Genomic DNA, 16,815 nt, shown 5'->3' with positions numbered 1-16,815 from the left:
ATGTTGCCGCTGCCCTCGACGGCAGCGGCGGCGGCAGTCGCGGCCGCGGCCGCCGCCGCCCCGCCCTCCCTCTGGGACCCGACGCTACTGCACGCGCAGCAACGCGCCCAACTGATCGCGCAGCAGAACCTGCTCGCCCGCCAGACGCAGGCCCAGGCCCACAGCGAGATGCTGCTGATGGGCCAGCTGGCCCAGCACAACCTGGCCATGTTCGGCCAGGCCGCGCCGCCACCCCTTTCCCCCGGGGGAGCCGGCGGGGCGGCCGCCAAGGCCGGCGCCGGCGGGCACCTGCTCGCGCCCCAATTGCTGTCCGCCGGACACTTCGTGATGCTGCCCCAGGCCCCCCGTCTGCCGCTGGCGATGCAGCCCCCTTCCCCCTACGCGCCGCATCTCCTGCCGGCACCACAGCTGCCACTGGTGGCGGCACCGCACGTGGCCATGAAGCGCAGCTACGGCGACGCTTTCCAGGAGCAGACGGCCTCGGCCAAACGGGCGTACGTGCCCACCACGGCGGCAGCGGGCGCCGCGGCCCCCATGTACCAACACTTTTTCCCGAATATGTAGAACGGCAATACTCTCCCCTTGTTTCCGCGTGAAATATCCGCCCTAGGTTAGAGACAAACTCGCTCGAGACAAACTCGCAACCTAATTACTTGTAAATATAAGTGCCTTAAAATGACAATAATCTTAATTCTAGTTCGTTATTCTAATTCCTTCGTCAAAGACCACTCGGTTCGTGTGACACAGACATCCGGGTGTACTTTTTTCCTTTCGCTTTTAACGCGCATTGAGCACAAACACTTCAAACTATTATCAATTGTAAAGAATTAATATCGATTATGCAAAGAAAAAAGTAGACACCCGGTGTCTACACCGCCCAGAGTCCCTAAAGACGTCTTTACACTGGCGCAACATCATGTAACTGAAAATAGTCGTCATTCAGTCCACACTGCTTATACAATTGGTATTTTTTATCACACATACTGACGATAAATATAATTTTAAATACTAAATTTAATGGTTTAACCATTTTTTAGAAAGCTCTCAGTGTTTGTGATTGCTCCAGTAATATGTAATCTGTGAAACATTTTAAACGTTTCTAATTAGATTTCCTTCTGTTAACATCAAAGTGCAGTGTTTTTTAATGTTTCGTTGCAAACTTCTTCATTGGTTTGATGTCTACGACACTTCTTAGGTCTTTTGTAGTCTTTTTTAGCTTTTAATATTTGGTAATACCATTTCAGTTTTTTCCTTTTAATATAGTCATTCCGACGGGGTAATGCATCAAGATACCTAGCGCTGTTCAACTGTCATTGCCTTTCATTCATCAATTTCAGTTTTTTCGGTTGCTTCTTCCATTTTTTATACTGTCTTGCAGTATATTGCTTAGTATAAGCTTCCTTTTCTTTAACCGTAAACGCCCTGGATGAATTGTAAGAGTTTTCAAGTTCATTGTGATGCTTTGGCAAGATTTTCTGAACGCCATACCTACATTATAAACAATATAATTTAATGTATATTGTTTGAATTATTTAATGACCAAGTCGAGATACTCATACCTGATTTTAGTAACTATAACATAGATAACAATACACAATACACGCTGCCTTGTATATAGTTTCATAGGCGTTTCTCTTAGTCACGTTGCCTCAGTGTGAACGCACGTAAAACTACCCCAAACTTTCAGTCCCGTTGGTACATTGGTAGCGAACGCCTCTATCAATCGCGTTATATTGCAGCAGCGTCTGGTCTTGGAGGGACTGTGTTTTTAGGTTAAGTGGAATAGGGAGGGGACGAGACGCCCCGGCGACACGGACAGTGATCCGAATTGTGATCGAATATACATTCCAACTTGTTATTAATTGCTTTTTATGTCAGTAACAGTTCTAATTAACGTAAACGAATACTAACGAACATTCAATGGTTTGAGGTTATGTGAGGGGTGGACTTGAGAATAGTTGGTTGAGTAGTCGAACGCCACGCGGTTCCACCTGTCGCTCACTGCGGAAGGTAAGTGCGACGGGACGACGTGCGGCGCGCGACGTACGTGGGCTATCAGATCAGACCGTAATTTATTACCCCTTGGTGTTTTCCTCTTATTTTTTGACAGTAGTTAAGCGAAAATTACACATATATAAATATATTTTTTAATACAAGACGGTTTTGTACAAAAAATACATTATTGTTATATATATATAATCAGTTGTTGCGCAAAGCAATTAATTTATATAGATATATTTTTTTTGGGATATACGACATTTAGTTTATCATAGGTTTTAGATTATGATATTTTTCCTGGATATGCGGAAAGGATTTGAGACGAACCCGGCGCCGTCGACATTCTGTTTCGACCCCCCCTCTATCGCCCGTACTATTATGATGATGATGATGATGATGATGTTGAATACTCGATGGTCGAAACGAGCGCGGAACCCCGGGTTCGTCCCAAGGCTTTTCATTAGGCGCGTCTCGCGGCCCGCCCGCCCGAGACCGCATAAGTAGTGTGTTTTTTTATTAATTAATTAATTAGTTATATATAAGCCTTTTGATTTGCTAATAATTGAATATTTCTCTTGGCTTTCGCTAGATTTTGAATGTGGGTTCTTTGGTGGATGTGGTACTAACAAAAAAAACGGATGAACAGAACGGCGCACAGTGCGAGTGGGATATCTGTCTGTCTCTTTTTTCTGTACCTAATGCATACATATATCGTTCTCTATCTCTCTCGCTCTATATTTCCTCTTCCGTGTCGTCCCGTTTCGGCCTCTCTTCTTCTTCCTTCCCCCCCGCACAACTGGAACGAGCATGGTGGATGTTCAGGGGGTGGGTGCGGACGTCCGATGCTGTTTATAGCTGGGAAGGGGTACCGGAAGCTTCCACCATCCCTCTTCACCCCCGCTCATCGTCACTTTTACTCTCGTACTAACCGCCCTCCTTCTCCCCTCTCTCACTCTCTCATCAGAGCATGCCTTTCACCGTCACCAAGGCCTCGTTCATTGTCTAGCGAATAGGTGTCACTCATCCCTGCTCACTGTATACTTCATTGACGAGTATATTTGTTCTAATTTTTTTTATTGACACTTAATAAATGTTTACGTCACTATGCTTTGGGTTTTGTTGTTTAGTATAAAAATTTTCCTACTTTGACATCGGTCCGGTAGGTGGGGACGTCCCGAGCCCAAAGAGATACGTCATGGCACTCCTCTGGATGGGGAAGAAGAGGCGTTACGGGGTTCGCGACGACCTTACCCGCCCGACGCATATGATCGTCTGTCCCAAGATGTCGCTAACCTCTTTTTTTTGGCATACGTTAAAACGCACCAGCTTAAACTCGTTTAAACTAACCGACAGGGCTGTCAGCATATGTGTAGAATTTAATGCTTAACCATAAGGTAAAATTATATTGTATGTATATCTAAAAGTTCTATAAAATAACGATGAAAATATTTGTTATAAAGTTATAAATAAATTTAGCTAATTTTTCTTCTATTCGCCATTATAAGTAAGTATTAATAATCTTGGATAGTTAATTTTGAATATCTTATTATAAATATGGAACAAAGCAGTATAGTTCTCTAAAACTGTCACTACATACAAAGAATTAAATGCTGAATAAGATGGTATCGTTACTTTTACTGTAAGTTCAATAGTTTTTAAAAAAATCTATAAAATACCTTTTTCGCTAGTTGGGTATTAAAAACAATTTTGCTTATATCTTAAAAACCATGAGTCCGACACGAAAAATAACGTTATTTTCCGTTTTCTCATCACAATATTCATAAAATACGAAAATTTCATCACATTTGGAAGCCTAAAAAATTTTGACAATTTTTCCATATATATACTCAGGAAAAATCGCGATTTTTGACCACTTTCAAACTTTTCCTTATAACTCCGGTTGAAAGTACGATACATAGTTAAAAATATCATCACTTATGTAAAATTTGATGCTTAATAAGGTGGTGACGTCATATTTTATGTAAATCTCAAAATTTTAGGAAATATGGCTTAAAATGTGTTTTTGTTAAAAAAATTTTAAATTCGATTTTTACTACTATCTCAAAAAATATTTGATATACAGCAAAATTGATAATTTCTATGTTTTTTTCATCATCATATTTAGCAGATATGAGAAATTTAGTCCATTTGGAGACCTAAAATTTTTAGTCATTTATTTCCTTAAAAAAATGTTAAAAAGTCAAGCCTAGGTAGATATTTAAAAATGATATAACAAAGAAAGCATTGACCGCAAGTTAAACTAGTTGCTTGATAAGGTACTAGTCAAATTTATTATAAATATGAAAGTTCTAGAACAAAATTACAAAAATACAGTTCAGCAATAAATAATTTTGATTACATTTATTCTCCTAAAATTCTGGAACAGTGTATTAAAAATTAGGGGTACTCTCAATATTTACTTACAATTTAATGTTCAGTAAGATGGTGGTATTGTGTTATACGTATATCTAAAAGTTTGAGCATGAGCATTTAGGTAGAATACATTGATTAATAAGATGGTTTATTTAAAAAATTGTTTACTTATCAAATAATAAATAATTTTGTTATCTTAACAAACTTATTGAAGAATAATTTAAAGTTAAATCCACCTGACGTTTTCTTGTAAACATCATCTGTCACTTGTAGACCAATGAGGACGCACAAAGAATAAACTGACAATACTGTGATGCGTTTTGATGTATGCTCAACTTTTTTAATGTCTAGCTGGCGTACTGCATGTGTTAGTTCGAATTTTTTTGGGACAGAAGGTTTATTATTACATATCTGCAACATACTCGTGTCGTTTTTTAGTATATTCTTAACATTAAGTGTTTGATGAGGTTAGTCATAGAGATAGTCACGTGGAGATGTGTCTGGACTATGTGGTACGTCCACAACTTTACTCTGATCAATCCAATATTTATGAGAGGCATTGTTTTATTATCTTGAGTTAATTAACACGGTCCAATATTATAAGATTTAAACCAACAGTTCATGAAAACAACTGAACGTCGTTATACATAGAATGATACACCAGCAACCACAACTTTGCTGGTCACATGTACTCTCAGTATAGAGATTATTCTTGACAAATATGACATTTGACGTCAAATAACTTCATAAAAAAATCAAGTAGGGTTAAATCCCATGGCCTGGGGTTATGTCGATTCTGGTCGTGCAGTAATACAAGTTAGGCAGAAAGAACCTCAACCTCCAATTTATAATTTGCACCAAAAAGTAACACCGTCGGTCTATTACCGAAAAAAATGTTCTCTCGTAGCTGTAAACCGTCATTTATTGAGTTGTCAGCACTTCGCAGTACAAATGGTGGTCCAATTCCAATCTCCACGTAAATATCGAGACTATTTTCTAACGCACTTAAAAACAGACATCTGTATTATCGACACTGTATCGAATAATCTCACACACATTCACACCAGGCATGTTGCAGGTGTCTAATAAGTATTTTCGTTGTTATTATTATTTAATTATTGATAACGGATGGAGCATGCCGCGTTGCTGGTTTTCGATCCACGGCCCACTTGACCTCTGCGCTATCGGTTACGCGACAACGAACAAAAGACGGCGCGGGATCGAAAACGGAGCGACGCCGGCGCCATCTCGCGGGTAACTAGTGGATATATTTCGGTTGGTACCCAAGGGTTACGGCGTTTGTTCTTCGTTGGTGTCTTCCGCTACAGTGGATAATGGTGTGGAATATAAATGGTGATTAGATTATACTGCTGCACTGTGGTGAGTCTTTTTTACTTACTTATTTAACAAGAAACTCTCTTCTTTACTTCCGTCCTTACACGAAACACGATCCTCAACCCGACCACCTCCCGCCCCACTCAAACACACACTGCCTCTCCACTTCCAACTTGCTATCGCTAAGGACAAGAGGCGTCGAACCTTTTTCGTTCTCGGAATATGTTCTCTTATTCTCTTGGGGATAAGTTTACGTCGAACTGTCCTTCGAGCAACAACTTTTTTTGATCCACATGTTTTTTTATCCATACGTGGTTGCCGGTTTTAAACTACATTGTAACAAGGAATAAGAAGTCATTGGTCCTTACTTAAGATCTACAGTGTTAATCGACACTATACAGCTATACAACGTTTAATTAATTAAACTATTTCAAATTGGCCAGAGTTGTCAACATTTTAGGATATAAATAGCTAGTTCGTTGTTTTCTATTAACGTCCTCGGTATTGCCGATGACCTTTGTGACTGAACCATGCTCTTCTTGGTGATTAGTTTTGGAATGATCACCAAATTATCTTTCTCTAAGTATATCTTTGGTTGAAAACAACAGACTTTGGCGAGGTTACAATTTTTGAAACTTTTTCCAGGGTTGTCAATATTTCAGGATATAAGTGGCTACTCAGATGTTCTTTGGTAACTTTCCTGATATGGCTGATGATCTTTGGGATTGGTGAATGTTATTTTTGGTGACTAGTTTTGGAATCATCACCAGAAAAGATTTATCTGGTCCTTCATAGGTATATACATTAGAAATACCGGTTTGTGATGATTATCTGTTTTTGGCGGTGAGATATTGTTGCTTAATTGACAGTTCGAAATAAGATAACGCAAAAACACTAACGTCACCCCCCCGAAAACGCTAGAGAACGAAAGGGGACCGAGTCGCGAGCGGCTTCTCGTGTCCTAATACTCCCCATCACGTCTACATGTCTTGTAATTATCATTCATGACACGCCTACGGTTTGTGGATGCGTCCGCCTCTCCGGCCACGCGGCGGGGAGGGGGAAACTGCGGCGATAGGATGAAATAACACTTACACCTAACCCGAACGCGTCAACCCGGACGGGACGTCGCGCTGATGCGTTCTTTTCCGCCGACAGGTAGTACCATGCTGCCCCCTCCGGCCAGTCTGGGCTATCCGCCCGCGGGATTCGCCCCCATGCACTTCGCTACGGCGCCCTTGCCGCCCAGACAGTACCTGCACACCCCCATCATCTACTGGCCCCTGTATCCCAGTCCGCCCGTGTCGCCGACCGGCTACTACATGCAGGGTCCCCCTGGACCGCCCCTACCGCCGCATCAGAGTCCGGGATTGCAACAACAGCCTCAGTTGGTAAGATAAACCGTGTTATGTACCTTTATTACTACACAAGCTACATGCCCCTAGAGCTTTTATAACATTAGGTGCTAACGACTGTTAAAATACTTAAACTCATTGCTAAATTTGATAATTTCCAATCCTACCAATTATAAAGAATGTGTAGTATTCTAGAAGAAAATCAAAGAACTTCAGCCAATTAAAAAGACAGCAGTACAACGATTAAGGCAATTCGAAAAGCTCAAAACTCTTCAATGCCTTCTACCATTGGAAAGAAAAAACTTGGAAGGAATAGCAATTCCAACGGTACAGATTATATGGGACAAAAAATCTAATCAAATTCAAATAAAAAACTAGGAAAATGTAACCAACTGTGAAGTTGTTCAGTGAATTTCAAACTGAATTGAACATGGAACGTAAATCGACTAAATCAGCCAGTCCGGGAACTAGAACTATCTCTGAAAACAAATAACAGATATAGCTTCCACATCGGAGATACATTTTTCTAATCAACATTAAAATACAGAGTCATGATATGTCTACTGGATACTGCATACCAGTGAACGTACCCGATGCTCTAACAGCTCTAATTCTAAAACCAAATATACAGCATTTCCAACAAGATGGAATTAAAGAAGAAGAAATACAAGTTACAATAGTTAGAACGGAAAGGAACAACGCTGAAATGAACATATGAGCTCTATATTGTGATCCAAGACACAAAATAAGACAACAATATAGAGATCCATTTTCAAAATTAGGCCCGAGTTTTATTATTGGAGGCGTCTGAATGACACCCACTTTTAGCAATCACTCACAGCAATTAATATTACAAATTGTAATTATCATTTAAGGTACGAACACACTTACTGGCCCACCGACAGTATTAAAGTTCAAGACATACTGGATTTTTACATTTCAAAAGCTATCTCATCAGCAGAAACAAAAAGGCCTAAACTTACTGACAAATTTACTAACTGGTACACTTTTAGACTTATAATGCAGGAACAAATCAGTTCAAAGGTAAGACTCGAAAGTATAAACCATTCTCAGCAGCAAACCCAAAATATAATTGAAGAAATTCTGTCAACTGCAGAGGAAACTACCCTAACATCAAGAGAGAAATCAGGATATGAGGTAAGTTACCCCCTTGAATTTAAGGAATCGATAAATGAACGACAAAAAGTTAGAAGAGTAGGGCACAGAACCAGAAATATCGTAGACAAAAGAATAATAATAGGATTCATTAATCAGACAAATCCAAAGATTAAAAATATGGATTAAGCCCGGAATACTATCAAAGACACGACAACGTTATTCTTCCTCGACCCAATGTTGACCAAAACTGGTGAAAACCTTCATATTCTTCGGACCTTGCTCCTACTGATTACTACTCGTTCCGGCATACGAGTCGTGAGCTATCTGAGCAGCGCATCGTTTCTTATGAAGTTACCAAAAAATAGATCGATTCGTGGTTAGCCTCAACAGTATATCCTCAATATTGTACCGATTTTTCTTAAGAAAGGCATTGTTAAAGAGACAGAATGATGAGTATACATGTTAGCACCTGGTATATCCTCAGTATTAAGTCACTGTCCCTAGATATAGAATATGGTACCCATAATAAAACAGTCATATAGCCCGTCCACTATATAATTGCTTACTTAACTGTTGTTATAACAATATCGTATTTTTCTCGTTGCAGATTCAGACGGAATGCCTCGGTCTGCCCACACCAATGGCCACCGCCATCCAGAACATGCCGCCAATCGACGCCAGACTCCTGGAAGCGATCCCCAGGCCCATAAGTTGTTAACTCCCCCCTTCCCCAAGCTCAGTCCCCCCACCGCGTTAGGTCTTTCTCCTGTTCGGTACGTCCGCACGCCCTGTATCTTGTTTTCGTTAAGTTTAGGCCAGTCCACGGGGGAAATACCGATCCTCCGACGCCCCTTCGTCGACTCCCCCCCACGCAAATCGACTCGCCGTCGGCACTTCCTTCGTTTACCCTCACCGTAAACAGCACCTTAGTCAATTTAATTAGTAGCAATTATCACTATGATAATAATTTTAGTTAGTTATCGACCAGCGTCGAGGAAAAAAACAACAGAATCCCAAGTCTTCCACATACGGACGAAAAATAACGGTCCCCCACGTTCAGCTGTCAATAATGGTGACAGTTACCTGACAACTCGATGAGATTCTACTTAATTCGTAGCGAAACCAAAAAAAAACGCAAAAAGACGTTCTCCTGTTTCCCAAGGCAACTGGGACTTACGCGACGATGCTTGCCTTTTCCGTGTTAGGATAACCTAGCACTTTTAGCTCAAAACTCATAAACTACTAGATTAATTAAGTAATTGTTAGTGATAACGTGCAATAAGTATAGTTCGCTAGACGTGAGAAAAGGACTAGTTCCGATTATTAAATAGATAAAGATATTTAGCGTAATTATTCCTCGTTATATAAGAGTTGAAATTATATTCCCCAGGTGGCGCGTCATCTACCCCCCCCCCCTCCAAACGCGCGCCCGCTATCTTTTACATATCGCGTCACGAGTTTTAGACATACATATATGCACTATTATATGCCGCGAAAGAAAAATCTCAATTTTAACCAAACACACTTCAATTATATCCCCCCTGTTTCCCCGCCCCCGATATCCCCCTCTTTGTTAGGTTTAGGTCTCTATTATTCCAATGACAAGTACGATTTTAAGATTCGAACGTTGATGGTTCCGACCCCCCACCTCGTCCCCCCCTATACCCCAAATCGCCGGACCAATTAAACGTTTTGATTTTGTAATAAGCCTATCGCTCGTTATGTGATCACAAATTGTAAATGAGGCTCTTAAAGAGATCCCGTCTATTTACACGTTATTATATATAAAGATATATAAATATGAATATATAAATATTATAGATACATCAGAAGAGAAGAGATATATGTATTTTTGAAATATATATATGCAGATAGCTACTTAAACAGAGTTATGGAATGTTGAGAGGTAAAAGATGAAGATTTATTATAAATCTGTCAGTTTATATATTACTGTTTTTTGTTTTTCATATTGTAGACAATAAATATCATTTGTTAATATAGTTGTGTATTTTAATGGAATCCAGTCTTTTTACAAGGTGTCTTTACAAAAAAATTTATGTTTTCTTAGCGTACTGTAATAGCCTGGCCATTGAAAATTTAGTCACTGTGCCAATTTAACCCTATACTCCGGTTTCTGTAGGGTTATATCGTATATAAAGTTTGCGCCAATAAATGAAGTTCCCTGAAACATTTGACAGAAAATATATATGCTTCCAATGATTGTAACATTGTCGATGTAATTATGTAATGCCAAAACAACATGGCTCTCCCGATTGTCAAATGACAGTTAATATTAATGAAACCCTTAGTGTTAAGTTGCTTCACAGCTTTCCAGCTTCGCTATTTGTTTTCGACTTTTACACAAAATATCTTATAAACTTGTACACAACATGGTAAGGATAACCAGTTCGAAAAGAATGCGATGATTTCAAATGCCGCTAGAAAGCTAGTAAGATTCAATCAATAATTACAAAGTTTCAAAAACAGAATACCTACAATATTAATGATCATTGAGACCTATTCCTTTTTAATAAACCGAGATATTAAAGTTACATTATTTAAATAATTTTTACTACACAACTGCCTTAATATTAACATATCTCATTTCCATATATTTGAAATATCTTCATACAGACACATTATTTTTTAAAGAATCCAGCTTCCATTATGTATAACTTAGAATATAGTTTACTGTAATAGTGGTAAATGTGTCAAGCCACGTTCTGATAAACCTGCATAGATGGCGCCGCAGGTACTATTATTAAATTTTCATTCAAAATATTGCAATGTATTCATTTTAATTATATGTTTTATCATAATAATATACTATTTTATTTCCTAAGACACATGTGAAAAATAATATCTATCTTATAGTACTTAACTACAGATAACAATAATAACAGAGTCGTCTATATTTTCATGAACCGACGGTATCTGTTGACAGATGTATCTGTACTTCATGTATCTCACATTTTCGTAAATATCGATTTTTATAGTTGTTGTATTCATATTTTAGTTGCAATAATACATATTATATTGAACCGACCCTACCACATTACTTATAAACTGTGATATTATACAATATAATAGAAAACAATTATATTATTTGAGTATAATGGGTTGCCTATGATGAACAAAAGATTCCAAAACTTTGTAATTCTCGTTAATTTTTAATTTCTAAGATATATAAATATAAACATATAATATAAACCCAAATGCACTCTAAAGGTTGTATAAAATTTATTATATAGCACCATTCTACCATTAGCACCTTGTGATTTTCATTGATCTGGTCTTATTTGAACGTTAATGGAGACAGAAAACAAACTGGAGAATGACAAAAAGAGACCCCAAAAGAGAGGAGAGAAATTTGGCTCAGATAAAAGAGAGATAGTCGTTAAGAAATTTTGTTTTGAAGGTAAACCGTTTTATTGAAGTTGAGTTATGCTAAAAGTAGTTTTATTAGTTACAGAATTGTTGGAATCTTAGTTGAAAAAAATTAGAAAAGAAAATAGCATATGATGTAGTTGTTATACGATTACTCATTGTTATAAATAGGATATACTGAAAGTGAGCCAAATCTGGAGAATATACTGGATGGGGCGGCAATGTATGATTAAATTTTGCATTTAATGATTTATGTATTGTGAATTGAGTCTCCATAGGCAGTTTAGAAAAGAGTTAAATGAAAATATAATAAAGCAAATCTAATCTACAAACGATTGTGGCTGTTTAATTAACTGTAATATTATAATACTGTAATAAATATGTACTATAGTGTTAAAATTAATTATATTTTATAACATTTTTGTTCCATTAACATAACTGTATTAAAAATTACATAGTTACATGCGGCAACATAGCGAAGTTTTGACGTCATATATTGAGATGACGAGAGTTGACTGCTATTTTGAATGGATTATATTTGTGGGGGCCACTTACTTATAAATAATGAATGACCTCCGCAAAAGGGATTAGAGCGACAGAGATAATGATACAACGTCGACGGTGTTTTGTTACCGGGACGGGGAAATTCGGATTAACAGCGCCCGGCCTCCCTAGATCTCGACGATTCCCCGATTATCACCGTACGATTGTCAGAATGAAACGTCATCGGCTGACGCGACGCGATGATTAAAAGCCGACCGGTCTTTTTAACGGTGGCTATATCTAGAAGGTCCGGGTCGTCGTTCGGTAAACCTCGGCAGTTTCCGCTTGATATTACGACGTTGCCATTTACAAGCAATCGAGAGGTAGAATTCAACGAGCCGCAACGGACATTTCGGGTTTCACCCTGGCACTGGTAGGAGCTCTGTTTTCTAAGATTAAGAATTTACTTGTTCATATTATGATTATAGTTTGATCATAGGTAGACAGTAATGCATAAATCATCAATTTGTGAATATTGTCAACAAAGCTATTACAACACTTTTTATCTGAACAGACATCCCATCTAGGTGCATATCCATTCAATTTTTTTTATTTTGCCATACCGAATTCATATGTTTTAGGTATAGTTGATACTACGAAACAGATAAATGTAACTCGATGTTCTTTATGTTAACATATCTCATCAAAATCACAGATCGTTGATCATATGGTCAATACATAGCATTAAAATTGAATAAGAAACATGGAGGTTTGGCTGGCTTGGATATTTTGAGCAAATGAGGTCAAAAAATAGAATAGAAATGAGAATTTTGACAGGGACAAGATTGAATTTTGTTCGTTTAACAATGTGATCGAAGATGCTGGGAGATCGGTTAATTCGTTCAGATTGTAAAGATAAATGGATGCTTGTAGGCTAGACCAAAGGGGGATTCCACATAAAAAATGCACCACGAACTCTACATCACACATGTATGGAAAACAGTTTATCGCTGATTTTTATAGAAGCATAATTTTTGATTTGTTATTGTAATGTTTATTACAATGTGGAAAATTGTAGGTTAATTAGCGAATTCTCCAAATATACGTACAATTTACGAGAACCGGCAACGTCGTGTGCCGGGCGTCTCGAGAATTAGACCCTTGCGCGTTTTTCGCGCCTGGATATTTTCCCGGCCGCTGACAGGCCGCCTGAGATCCATCGCGGCGTGTTTTTCCTCACCCTCCTCCACGGACGTCGTCGTCCACGTCGAAACACTTGACGGTCGGGCTCGCGTACACATGGCGACCTCTGCTCGGCAAAAACAACAACCGAAAGGTCGGCAACCGGGCCGAGCGGGCGGAAATCGCAGTCGGCGGTGTCTCGGACCTGTCAATCACCTGTCAAACGACGACGCGATGCGGGTTCCGATCCGTCGCCCCGAAAGAGAGAAAAGGAGCGTCGAGAACGCGGGTGAGGAGCGAAGGAGCGGCGAGGGGAGGGAGGGGGGCGAAGAGAAAAACAACGGCAGGGCAAGTAACTCGATAGCGTTTTCAAGCGAACGCACAAAGATTTTATTGTTTTTCCACCAAATTGTCGGGGCTGGCGGGGGATGCGTTGTTGTTCGACAGTTCGTGTGCATCCGTCTATGTACTGAAATATTATCAACTACTGGAAATCAGTGTTTTCGAAAGAATATTCTTGAAGAGTCGTATGTAAAAGGGCATTCTCAACACATAAACTTATTTCGGCTGGAGTTATCTAGGGTAGTGTTTTGGGGCCACTCCTGTATCTATTATACGCTGCTGATATCCCAACAACAGAAGAAACAGTAACATTTGCCGAGGACACAGTTATCATGGCAAAAGATGTATCTTTGCATAAGGCTGTAGAAAAAATAAAAATGGTGCTCAACAAGATCTACGAATGGACTAGAGACCGGAAAATGCAGCTTAACAGCTCCAAATCTTGTCCATGTTAATTTTGCGGCATGGCGAAATGACAAAGACTAAATTACATCACTAGACGGATGCCCGATTCCTCAAGCAGAATCGGCTAAACATCTCGGCACCCATCTCGACGATATGTTAAATTCAAACAACCGAACTGGTTAGAGTTGCACAATGCCCTCGAATTCAAATGGATATACGAAGTGATCCAAGATCTTGCCTTAAAACGTGAAAAAAATCATTAAGCACAGCAAAGTGGAAGCAATTTGAAATCATTGGAACTAGAACAATAAGAGATAGATAACTGGTATTTTCACCAAAATAATAGCCGCACTTTTCACCGCAGTTTGATGTCTGTGAGGACTTTTCAAATTTTCGAAAAATTCTTATTCCTAATATTCCCCTTTTGTCAATTTTTTTCGCGAAAATTTGAGAAATATATTGTGCCTATTAAAAATCCGTCTCGAAGTTTAGACTCATCTCTTAGTTTCCGAGATATGACGCTCTGTATAAAACAGTAAACCGATTAGTAATTAAGAAAGGTCTTCCTACTATTCCCGAGTTATCCCGTCCAGCCCTTGACACATTCTTTGGGTTTTCTACCATAGATACGATTCCAACCGATAAACTGGACGCTGTAAACCCGAATAACACCAACGACTAAATAAATAATAAAATCGTGTTCATAAAACTGAGCTATTACATGCTATTTATGTAGCGTACGCATTTTACAATAGACATTTTTTGAGAAAATTTAAAAAAGAACAATCTCTACCTGGGATCTCTGCGAGATAAGTTTAAAAAAAGAGCAAACCCCCGGGTAACTCGACACTTTTTTCACTGAATTTTGGTAAATTAGTCCCGATGAATGAACAAAAGGGGCAGCGAAACGTAAAATTGGACCTCCGGCTCCGAGGGATCGTGTGTCCCATCTAACATTCGACAGCGAAGAGAACTTGGCCCACCTGTGCCCTCCGTATAGCAAGCCCGTTGAGAGCAAACTTGACGCACACTGATATTTTTACTTGTTTTCTTTAAGAGAAAAATAAGGAAAACATTACTTACCGCTTTGATGACGCTCACTTGGTTGGCGATCATTTATAAACATAATTAAGTCGAAAGATTTCGTGTTCATTGTGTTAAACACCACTGGCTCATGTTTTTCAAATTTATCGACACTACCCGACGACAGTTCGGCGTTATACTAAGAAAAATACAGATCGCACATTTATTAAGCACTAAACTTATAATTTTCGACGTTTTATTACCGAAAATCAACCGAATTATTCAAATAGTTTAAAAACTGTTTACAAACAATTGACTTATGTCAAATGTAATGTCAAAATTATACATAATTAGAAGCAAAAAGGTCACTAGATGGCAGTGTTTGGTTTTCATTGGTTTTTTTGTCGAACATCAATCGATTAGTCGGCGGAGATGAGAATTTTTCCGACGGGGGGTCGAAGATAATCCCCGAAAACCTATCTGGGAACCCGTCTAATTAAAGAGGGACGCACCTGGACGCGTGGCGTCCGTGGGCGACGCCGATAATCACCGTCCCGACGCTCCACCCTAAATAACAAGGTCCTTTGTTACTAACTTATGGGGTGCCTCAATATAATTGTATTATTTTAATTGGTATGCGGTGGCCGGGATCGATGAACGTCTATACAGGGCGTTGAAAATGAAACGATCCCTTTATTTGCGTATTTATTATTTGACTTTGACGGAATAATCAAAATTAGTGGGAGGGGCCTGAAATAGTAACACGATATTTGGTAATTAAGTCCTAAAATTCTACGACAAAATGCGAAAACAACTAATAATTACGTGGAGAAATATTTGGACTCTATGAACGACCGACAAGTTAATAAATAAATATAGACAATATTCCAAAAAATACGAATAAAAAAACAAAATTATCCGCTCGACAACCTCCGTTGATGATCGGCTTTTCTTCGACGCATAGAGTCGGTAAAACATGACATCTACCCTGTCGGTAACTTTTTATCGGGCGTGATTTTTCCGTTTTAATTATCGGGCACGGGGGAGTCGACGCGTCACTTTACGACGTATCGGCGTTCGTAAACCGTCCCAGGCCCATAATCGTTAGCCGGACGGTTATAAAAATATCCCTGGGCCGATGAAATTTGTCAGCGAGGAGAAAAACGAAGCGGTGCTACGTCACCGCTATCGACTCATCGATCTGACAATTAATAAAGCGATCGCGTGTGTGGCCGCGGTCCGGCGGTCGACGACGAGAAAAGAAGAAACGAAAACGTCAGTTTGACAACCGTCTCATTGTAAATCGTAAAAATTCGAACGGAGCCGGCGGATTAATCGTTTTCGTGTGTCGGAAAGGACGATAATCGATGGAAATGGATACGATTCCGTGTTTTATCTGAAAAAAGGTCACAGCAGAGTTTTTTTCCAGAGCCGCCCGAGTTTTTGCACGCAATTGAAGTAAAAATGTAAGTTTTTTATCATTTATTTATATCGGGACCAAAAACATCATTATTGACTTCATTTTAATGTGTTGTATTATTATTCTCATGGTTTTCTACCTTTTTTGTACATGTTAAGTCTATTTAAAGTCAGTAATATGCAATAAGTACGGATTATTAGAACCTTGTATCACAATATTTATAGAATTTTGATGTTTACGTGGTTAATACATGTTATGGACACCTGTTGATCCGTCTGGATCAGTCTAGCACATGAAAATGGATATTCTTCCACCTTAATATAAGTTTACAAGGAAAAACAAATCAATTTAAATAGAGAACTGATATTTTTTAAGTTTGGAGGTACATATTTA

General features: G+C 39.0%; 3 protein-coding genes across 4 annotated transcripts in view; all 3 read left to right on the top strand.

The window, feature by feature from the left end:
- Positions 1-3,103, top strand: LOC143201045 (protein commissureless 3). Its single transcript, XM_076411890.1, has one exon. The coding sequence runs from the start codon at positions 1-3 to the stop codon at positions 562-564; it is 564 nt and encodes a 187-aa protein (XP_076268005.1). The 3' UTR covers positions 565-3,103.
- Positions 1-10,180, top strand: part of fus (epithelial splicing regulatory protein fusilli) — a 58,708-nt gene extending 48,528 nt beyond the window's left edge. For both annotated transcript variants that reach the window (XM_076412936.1, XM_076412935.1), the window contains 2 exons: positions 6,865-7,097; positions 8,788-10,180. In XM_076412936.1, coding sequence (XP_076269051.1) covers positions 6,865-7,097; positions 8,788-8,898 — 344 coding nt within the window. In that variant the 3' untranslated portion in view covers positions 8,899-10,180. The remainder of the gene's footprint in view (positions 1-6,864; positions 7,098-8,787) is intronic.
- A 6,069-nt stretch (positions 10,181-16,249) lies between these two features.
- The window catches only part of eya (eya transcriptional coactivator and phosphatase 2), a 111,031-nt gene continuing 110,465 nt past the window's right edge, over positions 16,250-16,815 (top strand). Inside the window, exon 1 of the mRNA XM_076412939.1 lies at positions 16,250-16,468. The gene's annotated coding sequence lies outside the window, so the exon portion shown is untranslated. The remainder of the gene's footprint in view (positions 16,469-16,815) is intronic.

Source organism: Rhynchophorus ferrugineus, unplaced genomic scaffold (genome assembly GCF_030347505.1).
Source record: "Rhynchophorus ferrugineus isolate W39M unplaced genomic scaffold, kcgeb_rfMv2 rfM8, whole genome shotgun sequence".
Taxonomy (NCBI): Eukaryota; Metazoa; Arthropoda; class Insecta; order Coleoptera; family Curculionidae; genus Rhynchophorus; species Rhynchophorus ferrugineus.
The sequence above is the reverse complement of the archived record's forward strand: the minus strand, read 5'-3'. Positions and strand labels throughout refer to the sequence as shown.